Consider the following 12,963-nt stretch of genomic DNA (forward strand, 5'->3'; position numbering starts at 1 on the left):
CCTTTTCCTTCCAACCCCACCCTCCTCCTTCGAAGCAGAGAGTGATGTTGCAGTTGCATCTAAAGTATCAAGGCTTATTGGTTAAGAGTAGTAACTGCTGCTCTGTTACAACCATGCTCATCAGTTCCGCAGACCATAAAAGTCAGGGCCCTGGTTAGTTGCTGTCTAAATCCAATTCCCCTTTTCCCTTGCTGTTGAAGCAGAGAGCAATGTTGGAGTTCCGTCAAAAGTATCAAGGCCTATTGGTTAAGGGAAGTAACTGCTCCACTAGTAAGTTACCCCCATGCATGCTTTCTTCGTTTCCTATAGGATTTGGCCATAGAAACAGTCCTGTGCTTTTTCACTTATGTCCGGGTAACAGTATCCCAGACCATGGAAATCGGGGCCCTCTGTTGTTGTTTGAATCCAATTCCTTCTGCATCTGCAAATTTGATCACTTCACTCGTCGTTCCCATTTCCACATCTATAAATATATTAAAAAGTATAGGACCCAGTGTAGATCCCTGAGGCATCCCACTGTTTACCTTTCTCCACTGAGAAAACCGAGCTTCAGTTCTGAGGAGTTTTACAAATCTTAGGGGGACCATAAACCCTTTGTACAACAGAAGAAAACTGCCATGACCATGAGGTATAGGACATGGTGCTGCCACTTGAAAACGTATGGCCTTTCCACCTACCTTAGGCCTTCCTGCTTTTTTGTTTTTTATGCACAAGTAAAATATATATCTCATGGCGACTTTAAGTTATGCTGAAAGTGCAATTTGCTGCTGCCTATTATATTTTTCTAAACGAATAACAGTGTTGCCTTGGGAATGTGCTTTTATCTGTAAAGAAGCTCTAGGCAAGATGGAGTCTACTTCCTGGGACAGGCGCATATGTCTACGGTCCACCTATACAGTATGAATGGATCTGGAAAAGCTCCCACCCTTGTCAGCATTCTCATTTCCCCTTGACATGTCCTGAAAATGTGCTGCGGATTACGCCATTGTAGACAGCACAGAAAAAAATATGTAAAGTCAAGCGCAGAATCTGCATGTAAAATACAATCACGTTTATATAACTATTATTATATATTTAAGTATACAGTATATGCTAGTATTTGGCCCATTAAGAAAATAATACGGGTAAATAGGGACACAGAAAGAAAGAGAAGGGATTTTTTTTTTGTTGTTGCAGCAGCGGTAAGAAAGGATATGATCACAATCTTCAAAGTAAATGTTTTAAATAGAAGATCGGAGTGGGTCAGGTGCTAAATCACTTCGGAGTTGTACAATTCTGCCTAATCTGAGAGGTACAGCCATGTCTCTGTGTGACGTCATTGGTCAGGGCCGGAAGTACTCGCTCGTTCGCTATGGCGGCGGTGGATATCCGAGGTAAGTCGGTGGTCCTTTGCTTTATTTCTTGTGCTAATGCGGCGGCTGGTGCCCCGTCATGTGAAGTATTGTATTCTCCAAAGAGCGCAACAGAGGACGCTTAGAGAAGAGCCGAGCCAGCCCGGGCTCTGCTAGATCTCAGTGTTTTTCTCGCCCTTCATCGTCTACTGTGGGACTGGGTTTTTTCTTCTTTTTTCCCACTCCTGGAATTTGATTTGGCTCAAATAAGATTATTGGAAAGTCTTTTGAAGTACAGAATGTTATGTAAATAATTCAGCTTGCTGCTGCGGGGTGTCTAATGTTGGCAGCTGGTCCCAGTTTTTATAGACCAGTCCCACTTTTACCCCACTGCATGCATGGATTTGTAGTGTGGGTACCCTAAGAAAAGCAAAACTACTTTTCCATATATGCAATGAAATAACACCAGGATGGCCAGTGAGGAAGACTGCACAAGGTAGCAATAAAGTACTTCTGGTTGGGAGATTGGATAAATATATTATTTATGCATAGACATAATTTTTATGTAGCTAACGTCAGGTTTGTTTTGTTTTGTTTTTTTAACCTGCCTGTAAATGCTTATAGCAGAAAACACTTAAGATCGTACCTGGCAAATCTTGAGTTGTGGTTATCGTGAGATTGGTGGTGTTTAGGGGAAATTGTGAATCAACTTGTCTTTAACAGCTCCTTCCATCCACCCCAGTCCACACACACACACACCTATATTTTGTCTCCCCCCATATAAATCACTCGCAGCTCCAAGCTCCCTGACTTGTGTTGTAGGCTTTCTCTTTCCCATCCCCCAGCTGATTCCCCAGAATCAAAGAGAGCTGCAGGCTTCTGCTCCTTTATCTGCATCAACCCTTCCCTCTTTTTTTTCCCCTCCACATGTTGCCTGGTGAAATGGGTGAGGCTGGAGTGGAAACAGCAAAGCAGAAAATTCTTTGAATGGGCTACTAGTAATCTGTAAACTATCATTTAAAACAGGCAGGATACCTGAAAACTGGAAGGTGACAGGTGACTGTCACCTTAGTTTTTAAAATGGGCTCCAGGTGTGATCTTGGAAACTACAGAGTAATGAACCTGATGTCTGTGCTGGGCAAAATAGTAAAAGACATTCTTAAAAACAAAATTGCTGGCCAAATAGATATAGCATAATAGAGAAGAGTCAATATGGTTTTAGGAAAGAGAAGTCTTGCCTTACAAATCGTTCAGATTTTTTTAAACATGTAGATAAAGGTTAATATAGTGTATTTGGATTTTCAGAAGGTATTTGACAAAGTCCCCTATGACATGGCTGCTGAAAGAGGTTTTGTTTTAAATCTGTTGGTTGTTCATTTCATGGTGTGTTTCCTTGTTTTTACTTGAAAGAGTAAATTAATCCTTGATTTTTAAAACTGCAAGGATCTGATAGTAAAGGGCACTAGAGAGCAACACCTAGGAATGAATCTCAAGTCCTAATAGAAGCAGGCACATGTGGAGCATTCAGAACCAGAAATTTGCCTGTTTTATATTTTGTTTTCCAAAACTCACATTCAGTCCACATTTGTGTGGCAAAAACCCCTGGAGTAGATTGCTTCTTCCATTCTTTCTGTTTAAAAATATCTCTGAAATGTATTTTAAAAAAATTAAGTATAGTTCATATTGGTTAGAGTTCCGGGAAAATTTCTGTAGAAAACAATGAAATTTTGGAGTAAATTGTGATTTGAACAGTAAGAGCTAACATCAAACACATTCTGGAGTATTTTCTCACTTATTTTTCTTTACCTTTTTTTTTTTTTTTTTTTTTACTAATTGTTTAAAAAAGGCTAAATATTGTACAATAGTTTGATTGAAATAGTATTGCCTTACTACTGAGAGAAAAAGGAGGAAAGCAATTTAAATCCCTATACCAGAAAGTGGGGACAAGCAAATCAATATAATAAATGTTTAGTTTGTATTTCATTTAGATATATTTATGCATTTATGTGATGTCTTGCATCATGCATTGTCTATAATAGATATTTTATGTGATTTAAGATTTTTTATCACTTTGATTTGATGTAGGAAGGCGATTTATTCAAATTAAACTAAACTATGAGTATAGAGATGTGGGAGTGTTCTTGTAGACTTGGCAGTGTCAGCCCACTCACGGGCACACAGTCATTTTTCCTGCTTTGAATGCAGGTGGTGTGTGCTTCCGTATCCGGTGGTGTCTCAATTACTGTATCTGAGCAGTGTTTCTTTTTCTGGCTGGTAAATAGCAGTGTGGTGCCACAGTTCTGCCTCTCCAACCTGTGAACTCTGAAATTTCTGACCCAGCCAATGTAACTTCCACACCACGCACTCAATTCGCACCAAAGCACAGCATTCTACTCCTCTGATATGAGGTCACAGACAGATGGCCATGAGCTCCTCACCAGTCTTTCTTGCTAATCTTTGCATAAGAATGCCTATAAACCCTAAGTTGAACTAGTACTGGGTGCCACATACCTTCCTTTTTTACCTAATTCTTTAAGTTTATGGGACTTTAGGAATTAACAGCTTTGTTTTATTTATCTGCAGATAATTTACTGGGCATTTCCTGGGTTGATAGTTCATGGATTCCTATATTAAACAGTGGTACAGTCCTGGATTATTTCTCAGAAAGAAGTAACCCATTCTATGACAGAACGTGCAACAATGAAGTGGTCAAAATGCAGAGGCTAACCCTGGACCATTTGAAGTAAGTTTACTTGAAGAGGAGAGAAAAGGAAATGCATATTTAATCTGACAGTGTTTTGCTGAACATGGAGGGGTTTCTCCCTGTCTCTTACAAAGTTGAAATGCTTCAGTATGCTTGAAGATGGTCACACTATTTCATAGAGAGACATGGGGAGAAAAAGTAAAATAATTTAATAGCTTTCCTTTATAAAGTCTTATAGTTAAGTGTGAAAAATAAGCAGTGAAACTCCCATCTTAATAGTATATCTGTGAATCCCTCACCTTTACTTCTAAAGTTAGTGGGTAATTTGTTAAGAAAACACCAGCATGCTAATTGTAATATAAATTACATACATTGGGGAAAAATATACTATTTCTAGTAGAATTGTGAAAATATACTTTAATATGGGGTAGGCAGCTCTGGTCCTTGAATGCTGCAAGCCAGTCGAGTTTTCAGGATCTTTTCACTGTGGCGCTTGAGGACCAGAGTTACTTACCCCTGCTTCAATATGTTACCCAGTATAAAAAAAAAACCTTAAATTGTACCATTCTTTACAATAGGCAGTATGTTTTCAGTTCCTCTGTACTGCCTGTCATGCAGCTGAAGGTCCTTCCTGGTATCAGGATGGGGTGGAATCAGAAGGAAAAAAATTCCAAGCCACCTGATTGAAACATTAACGTTTCTCCTGAGGCTTTGCTAGCCACTGCAGGCCTCTTGCAGCATCTGCCCCGTTTTTCTTTTCTTTTTAATCTCTCTATGCAAGCAGGCAGGGCAGTAGACTTTCATCCTGCTATAGGGAAATGTCCCAGCTCTTTGAGCTGAGAGACTATCTCTGAAAAGGTGAACGAAGGCCATATTAGGAGGACATGATCATTTATCACTCTCCAGATCAAAAAAAGATGAGGCAATTCAAAAGTGCTTTCCTCTTGTGCAGATAACATTGTGCCCTCTGAGGGCCGAGAGTGGAACTGAATCTGTGATGTGAGATTTTACACGTAATCTTATAACATACAGGACTGGAATCACAATTATCTAGTTTTGTTTTGTTTTTTTCATTGTCTTACATCTTCATACTATATTAGTGATTAGCGAGCAGTTTGAAAAAGCATTATTTATTTATTTAAAAGTTCTTGTGGTCTGTCCATCTCAGCAAGAAACCATTCTGAGCGGCATCTTGCTGAGATGGGCAGGTAGTGATGATGTTTTAAAACCATGTCTTGAAAAGCATTTTAACAGTATATTTCATAAGTTGTTTTCAGTTTTTCCAAAATATCTAATTTTTCCACTTCCAGCCTTGGGGGAATCATTTTGTTTCTGAAAGTTTTTTTTGTTTGTTTTTAAATGGGCCTTCATATTTCTGGCAAAAGTATGTCAATCACATCAATTTAATTTCTTTGACTGGTTGGCTGTTGGAAATTGCTTTTTAAACTTAGAGGTGCATTGGTTTTGTCGATTAAAATGTGTATGTTTCCAGATGTGTCGCGAGTAACGCAGAGGAAACGGAAGCAATTTGTATTGCTCTGACCCAGGTTTTATAGCTGGGGTTATGGTTCCCATGCATGTGCACTGTCAGGGGATTCAATTTATATTGTCTGCATTTTTCTCCAATACGATCTTTCTTCCTGCTCCAACTGTTCAAAGGGCAGAGGGGCCAGATGATATTCCATCATGATACCCATGGTTTAAAGAGTCTGCATTTTGATGCCCACTTTTTTTCTTTTCTCCGTAAAATGGACTCCGCTGTATCGTGGTGGACTAATGCACACAGGATCGCTGTTACATCTTTTTCTTGTTTTTTCTTTAACTGGGTGAGCAATGGATGTGATATACCTGGGTTTCAATAAAGCTTCTGACACTGTCTCACACCTGAGGTGTTAAATACAATGGGCAATATGGAGATAAACCAGTTGGGACCTACCCGGGTTAGAAAATGAATGAGTAATAGACAACCAAGGATAGTGGCTGGTAAATACATTTCATGCCAAAGTAAAAACGGCAATCAGAATATCAGTTATTGGCCATGGGTGTGCTTCTGGTCAATATTGTCATAAGTGATATTGCAGAAGAATACATAGGAAAGATTTGGGATTTTTTTTTTGCAGATGATACTAAGGGGTGGAAAATTCTTGGGTGGTGTTTTGCACGAATGCCTAAAAATTAAAGTCACGTGCTGGCCCTGATTTTAACCAGTACAGGCCTAGAAGCAGCTATTGCAGTGGGCCCAGTATCTGTAACCACTGTGATAAACCCAGACCTGAAGAAGCTGCAGCTGCTGCTGTGGCCTGCGGCTGCAGGGAGGGAAGAGAGAAACAAAATAAAAATACCCCTCCCACCCCACAAAAATATATATGATAGACTTAACTTGTTTTGTATGTTTTGCTTTGTTTTTTTTTTATCAGCAAAAATGAAATTTATTTATTTTATTTATATTCCAGTTTTCAGGCACTTCACAGCAGATTACATTCAGGAAAGAAATCCAAAAAATTAACATAGCAAAAAGATCATTTTAAAAATCCACTACACAGCAGAGGAGAAACAAATTTATACCTTGGCTCTTAAAAAGTGTGACACATCTAAGTTTTCTAAATATTTTTCCATTCCTGATCCTAAGATCTGCAGATGGATGAGTACTCCTGAGAAAGTACACAGAAAGAGGAGTGATCTGAAAAGGCTCGATGAATGGTTGAGTACCTGGCAGCAATGCAGAAATCCAGAGGGACAGTACAGAATGAGGAGTGAGATACAGAAGACACATCTCTCGCAGTGTTGATATCTGATCTTAAGATTTCAAAACAAGGTGGTGGTTAAAGCCAGAAAATTGCTAGGAAGCATAGGGAAAGGTTTTATCGGGTGATAGTGCCTCTATGCAAGTCATTGTTGAGATCCTGTCTGGAGTATTGTGCCTAATTCAGGAGGCCATATCTCCAAAGGAATACGGACAGTCTAGAGGTAACCCTAAGAAGAAACTACCAAATGGTGCGGACACTGCACCATAAGTTCTATGAAATAAAACTATTTTTTTTTTATAACTTATTGTTTATGAAATTTAACAAAAATATCTCAATAAACAGACTTTCACTGAAACAGAAAAAACCAAAAATACAGGGTTGGGGTTTTTTTGTTTGTTAGATTATTTTGTTTAAAAAACAAACAATCACCTTATTCTGAGAAACATTTTACTCCTAGTTTGGAGGGGAAAGCAAAAACTTTCTTGAAAAGAATATATACGAATGAGAGAGGGCAGTGGTAAATAGAGTTCACTCCGAGGAAAGGGATGATACTAATGGTGTGTTGCAAGGATCGGTCCTTGGACCAAATGCTTGGAAGGATTATCGGGAAAAGGCAGGGTGGTGTTTCCATTAGGCAAACTAGACAGTTGCCTAGAGTGCCATAGTTTTGAGGGCAGCAAGATCCTGCCAGCTTGAGATCCAGAGGTGTGCTGTGCCAGAGCTAATACTGCCAATAAAAGGGCACAGTGTTCTGGAGCTGCTGCTGGTGGTAGGGAGTACTGTGCTAGAGGTAAGTTGGAGAAGGGGTGATCGAAGTTCTGTCTAGAGTGCCAAATATTCTTGCACTGGGAAAAGTTTTGCCTTTTGAGGATGATACCCAAATCTGCAACGGGATAGTCGCCCAGGAAGGTGTGGAAAGTAATAACATAAGAACATGCCATACTGGGTCAGACCAAGGGTCCATCAAGCCCAGCATCCTGTTTCCAACAGTTACCAATCCAGGCCATAAGAACCTGGCAAGTACCCAAAAACTAAGTCTATTCAATGTTACTGTTGCTAGTAATAGCGGTGGTCATTATCTAAGTCAACTTAATTAATAGCAGGTAATGGACTTCTCCTCCAAGAACTTATCCAATCCTTTTTTAAACACAGTTATACTAACTGCACTAATCACATCTTCTGGCAGCAAATTCCAGAGTTTAATTGTGTGTTGAGTGAAGAAGAACTTTCTCTGATTAGTTTTAAATGTGCCACATGCTAACTTCATGGAGTGCCCCCTAGTCTTTCTATTATCCAAAAGAGTAAAAAACCAATTCACATCTACCCGTTCTAGACCTCTCATTATTTTAAACACCTCTATCATATCCCTCCTCAGCCGTCTCTTCTCCAAGCTGAAAAGTCCTAACCTCTTTAGTCTTTCCTCATAGGAGAGCTGTTCCATTCCCCTTATCATTTTGGTAGCCCTTCTCTGTACCTTCTCCATCGCAATTATATCTTTTTTGAGATGTGGCGACCAGAATTGTACACGGTATTCAAAGTGCGGTCTCACCATGGAGCGATACAGAGGTATTATGACATTTTCCGTTTTATTCACCATTCCCTTTCTAATAATTCCCAACATTCTGTTTGCTTTTTTTGACTGCCGCAGCACACTGAACCGACGATTTCAATGTGTTATCCACAATGACGCCTAGATCTCTTTCTTGGGTAGTAGCACCTAATATGGAACCTAACATTGTGTAACTAGAGCATGGGTTCTTTTTCCCTATATGCATCACCTTGCACTTGTCCACATTAAATTTCATTTGCCATTTTGATGCCCAATTTTCCAGCCTCACAAGGTCTTCCTGCAATTTATCACAATCTGCTTGTGATTTAACTACTCTGAACAATTTTGTAACATCTGCAAATTTGATTACCTCAGTTGTTGTATTTCTTTCCAGATCATTTATAAATATATTGAAAAGTAAGGGTCCCAATACAGATCCCTGAGGCACTCCACTGCCCACTCCCTTCCACTGAGAAAATTGTCCATTTAATCTTACTCTCTGTTTCCTGTCTTTTAGCCAGTTTGTAATCCACGAAAGGACATCGCCACCTATCCCATGACTTTTTATTTTTCTTAGAAGCCTCTCATGAGAAACTTTGTCAAATGCCTTCTGAAAATTCAAATACAATACATCTACCGGTTTACCTTTATCTACATGTTTATTAACTCCTTCAAAAAAGTGAAGCAGATTTGTGAGGCAAGACTTGCCTTGGGTAAAGCCATGCTGACTGTTCCATTAAACCATGTCTTTCTATATGTTCTATGATTTTGATGTTTAGAACACTTTCCGCTATTTTTCCTGGCACTGAAGTCAGGCTAACTGGTCTGTAGTTTCCAGGATCGCCCCTGGAGCCCTTTTTAAATATGGGGGTTACATTAGCTATCCTCCAGTCTTCAGGTACAATGGATGATTTTAATGATAGGTTACAAATTTTTATTAATAGGTCTGAAATTTCATTTTTTAGTTCCTTCAGAACTCTGGGGTGTATACCATCTGGTCCAGGTGATTTACTACTCTTCAGTTTGTCAATCATGTCTACCACATCTTCTAGGTTCACCGTGATTTGGTTCAGTCCATCTGAATCATTACCCATGAAAACCTTCTCCAGTACGGGTACCTCCCCCAACATCCTCTTCAGTAAACACCAAAGAAAAGAAATAATCTTTCCTCGATGGCCTTATCTCTACGTGCCCCTTTAACCCCTCGATCATCTAATGGTCCAACTGACTCCCTCACAGGCTTTCTGCTTCGGATATATTTTCAAAAGTTTTTACTGTGAGTTTTTGCCTCTACAGCCAACTTCTTTTCAAATTCTCTCAAATTCTCTCTTAGCCTTAACTTGCCAACATTTATGCATTATCCTATTTTCTTCTGTTGGATCTTTCTTCCAATTTTTGAATGAAAATCTTTTGGCTAAAATAGCTTCTTTCACTTCTCTTTTTAACCATGCCGGTAATTGTTTTGCCTTCTTTCCATCTTTCTTAATGTGTGGAATACATCTGGATTGTGCTTCTAGAATGGTATTTTTTAACAATGACCACGCCTCTTGCACACTTTTTACTTTTGTAGCTGCTCCTTTCAGTTTTTTTCTAACTATTTTTCTCATTTTATCAAAGTTTCCCTTTTGAATGTTTAACACGAGAGCCGTGGATTTGCTTACTGTCCCCCTTCCAGTCATTAAATCAAATTTGATCATATTATGATCACTATTGCCAAGCGGCCCCACCACCGTTACCTCTCTCACCAAATCCTGTTCTCCACTGAGAATTAGATCTAAAATTGCTCCCTCTCTCGTTGGTTCCTGAACCAATTGCTCCATAAAGCTATCATTTATTCCATCCAGGAACTTTATCTCTCTAGCGTGTCCCGATGATATATTTACCCAGTCAATATTGGGGTAATTGAAGTCTCCCATTATTACCGCACTACCAACTTGGTTAGCTTCCCTAATTTCTCTTAGCATTTCACTGTCAGTCTCACCATCTTCACCAGGTGGACAGTAGTATACTCCTATCACTATAGTCTTCCCTGACACACAAGGGATTTCTACCCATAAAGATTCAGTTGTGCATTTAGTCTCGTGCAGGATGTTTATCCTGTTGGACTCTATGCCAACCCAGACATAAAGCACCACACCATCTCCCGGGTGCTCTTCTGTGTCATTGCGATATAATTTGTACCCCGGTATAGCACTGTCCCATTGGTTGTCCTCCTTCCACCATGTCTCTGAGATGCCAATTAAGTCTATGTCATTATTCACTGCTATACATTCTAATTCTCCCATCTTACTTCTTAGACTTCTGGCATTAGCATACAAACATTTCAAAGTTTGTTTTTTGTTTGTATTTTCATTCTGCTTTTTAATTGATAGGGATAAGTTAGAATTTTTTTAGCTCAGGTGAGTTTTTAATTACAGGCACTTGGACTACTTTTCTTATTATTGGAACATCACTGTCCGAACCATCACTGTCCGAACAATGCACTGCTGAGTGACTGTCGGCTTTCCCCTTTGTTCTAGTTTAAAAGCTGCTCTATCTTTCTTTTTAAAGGTTAGCGCCAGCAGTCTGTTCCACCCTGGTTAAGGTGGAGTCCATCCCTTTGGAAGAGACTCCCCCCCCCGCCCCCTTCCCCAAAAGGTTCCCCAGTTCCTAACAAAACTGAATCCCTCTTCCTTGCACCATCGTCTCATCCACGCATTGAGACTCCTGAGCTCTGCCTGCCCCTGGTGACCTGCACGTGGAACAGGGAGCATTTCAGAGAATGCTACCCTGGAGGTTCTGGATTTTAGTTTTCTACCTAAGAGCCTAAATTTGGCTTCCAGAACATCCCTCCCACATTTTCCTATGTCGTTGGTGCCCACATGTACCACGACAGCTGGCTCCTCCCCAGCACTGTCTAAAATCCTATCTAGGATTCAACTGAAGTTTGAGGCATGGTCTGACAGCTAAAATTTAATGCTAAAAAAATACAGGGTTGTGCATTTGGTCTGCAAAACCCAAGGGAGTGGTACAGTATAGGGGGTAACATTTTTCTATCTGTCAATCAAGAGCAGGATCTGATGATCTTGAGATGGTGCAGCAAAATCCAGGAAGATGTTTCAGTGCATAGGGAGAGTTATGGTCAGCAGAGCAAAGGAGGTGATATTGCCCATGTATAAGTCCTTGGTAAGACCTCATTCAAAATACTGTGTACAGTTCAAGAGGATATAAACCAGATGGAGTCTGTCCAAAGGGTGGCTACTACAGTAGTTAGTGGTATTCCTTGTAAAACATATGGGGACAGACTTAAAGATCTAAATGGGTATACCCTAGATGAAAGTTGGGCTAGGAGGTTAAATACCTCCAAGGTGGTATTGCATATTAGTGGATGTCTTTCAAAGAAATGGAGGCTCTGGAACAAAGAGTTATGGGATGAGGGTGAACGGGCGTAGACTCAGGAGTAATCTAAGGAAATATTTCTTTACATAGAGGATGATGGATGCATGGAACAGCCTCTCAGTGGACGCTGTTCCATGAAAGTTCAAGAAAGTATGGGACACTCTCAGGGGGATATCTGAAGGAATAGTAGGGATTGTAAAGATGGGCAGATTAGGCTGTATGGTGGTTTTCTGTTGTCCTTTCTCTATGGACCTGATTCACTAAGACATTTCTCCCATTCTTTGTCTATGGGGAAAATGCTTTGATGAATCAGGTTCTAAGTTTGTAAAGCCAAGTGTTTGTTTGTTTTTTAAAGAGAGAAAATGCATAAACAATTTCATAAAGTAATTTGGATATAATTAAACTATTTAGCTGATACATCAAATTAATACTTACCAACCATAAATGATAGCTGAGGAGCTCCTGCACATCTTCACCAGATTTCCAAAGCTGACTGTCTAAAAATAATTTGTCAATAATTAATCTATAAACAAATATCTTTTTCCTGCCCTCTCTGCCTGCAACTTTGCTGGGTACAATACAGCTGTCTCCACCTTGATTGAGGTTTTCTCTTTTTGCATCTATGGGGAAAAATGATTAGTATGTAGAACCTTAAGAGTCACAGATTTTCTACAGCTTATTTGTGTTGCTCTTGAAAATATGAGCTTCAGAGCCCTGATATAATAGGGACAGTTTTTTTTTGTTTGTTTTTTTTACTAAAGAAATATTCTTTGTATTAAATAAAATAATGTGAAACAGAGACTGGTATCAATTATACTATCACAGAAAATGGAATTGCAAAATTTGCCACTTTACAATGCTCAGATGAAGTCATGTAAGTGAAAAAAGTTAATTTCCAATAGTGATACAGAACAGCAACTACAGATGTAACAAATTTAGGGTGGTAAAACCCTGCGTTCTCTATTTCACACACAGCCAATCTCACAGATAAATTGGCTGCCTGACATTCGCTGCAATTTTTTTTTTTTTTTTTTAACAGTCTCTTGTGAATAAGCCAGAAATTCCTTATATTTGATGCCAGCAACATTCAGCTGAGACAGAATAGCATATGGGAGTAGGGATCCTTCTTTTGATCTTTTTTTTTTTAAGATTTCCAATCTACTTAATCCCATATTCTAAGCAGGGTACAATAAAACATGCACATTAATAAAATACACACAATAACAAAAACTAGCAAGGATAAGCACAAACATA

General features: G+C 39.3%; 1 protein-coding gene across 4 annotated transcripts in view; it reads left to right on the top strand.

Annotated features, from left to right (window-relative positions):
- The first annotated feature begins 1,245 nt into the window (after positions 1 to 1,245).
- Positions 1,246 to 12,963, top strand: part of MED6 (mediator complex subunit 6) — a 54,624-nt gene continuing 42,906 nt past the window's right edge. For 2 of the 4 annotated variants that reach the window (XM_029598756.1, XM_029598757.1), the window contains exons 1-2: positions 1,246 to 1,373; positions 3,915 to 4,074. In XM_029598756.1, the coding sequence (XP_029454616.1) occupies positions 1,352 to 1,373; positions 3,915 to 4,074 (182 nt within the window). In that variant the 5' untranslated portion in view covers positions 1,246 to 1,351. Of the gene's footprint in view, positions 1,374 to 1,433; positions 1,828 to 3,914; positions 4,075 to 12,963 lie in introns of those variants that run through there. The other 2 variants (XM_029598759.1, XM_029598758.1) reach the window with 2 other exon arrangements.

This window comes from Rhinatrema bivittatum, chromosome 4, assembly GCF_901001135.1.
Source record: "Rhinatrema bivittatum chromosome 4, aRhiBiv1.1, whole genome shotgun sequence".
In the NCBI taxonomy this organism is placed as follows: domain Eukaryota; kingdom Metazoa; phylum Chordata; class Amphibia; order Gymnophiona; family Rhinatrematidae; genus Rhinatrema; species Rhinatrema bivittatum.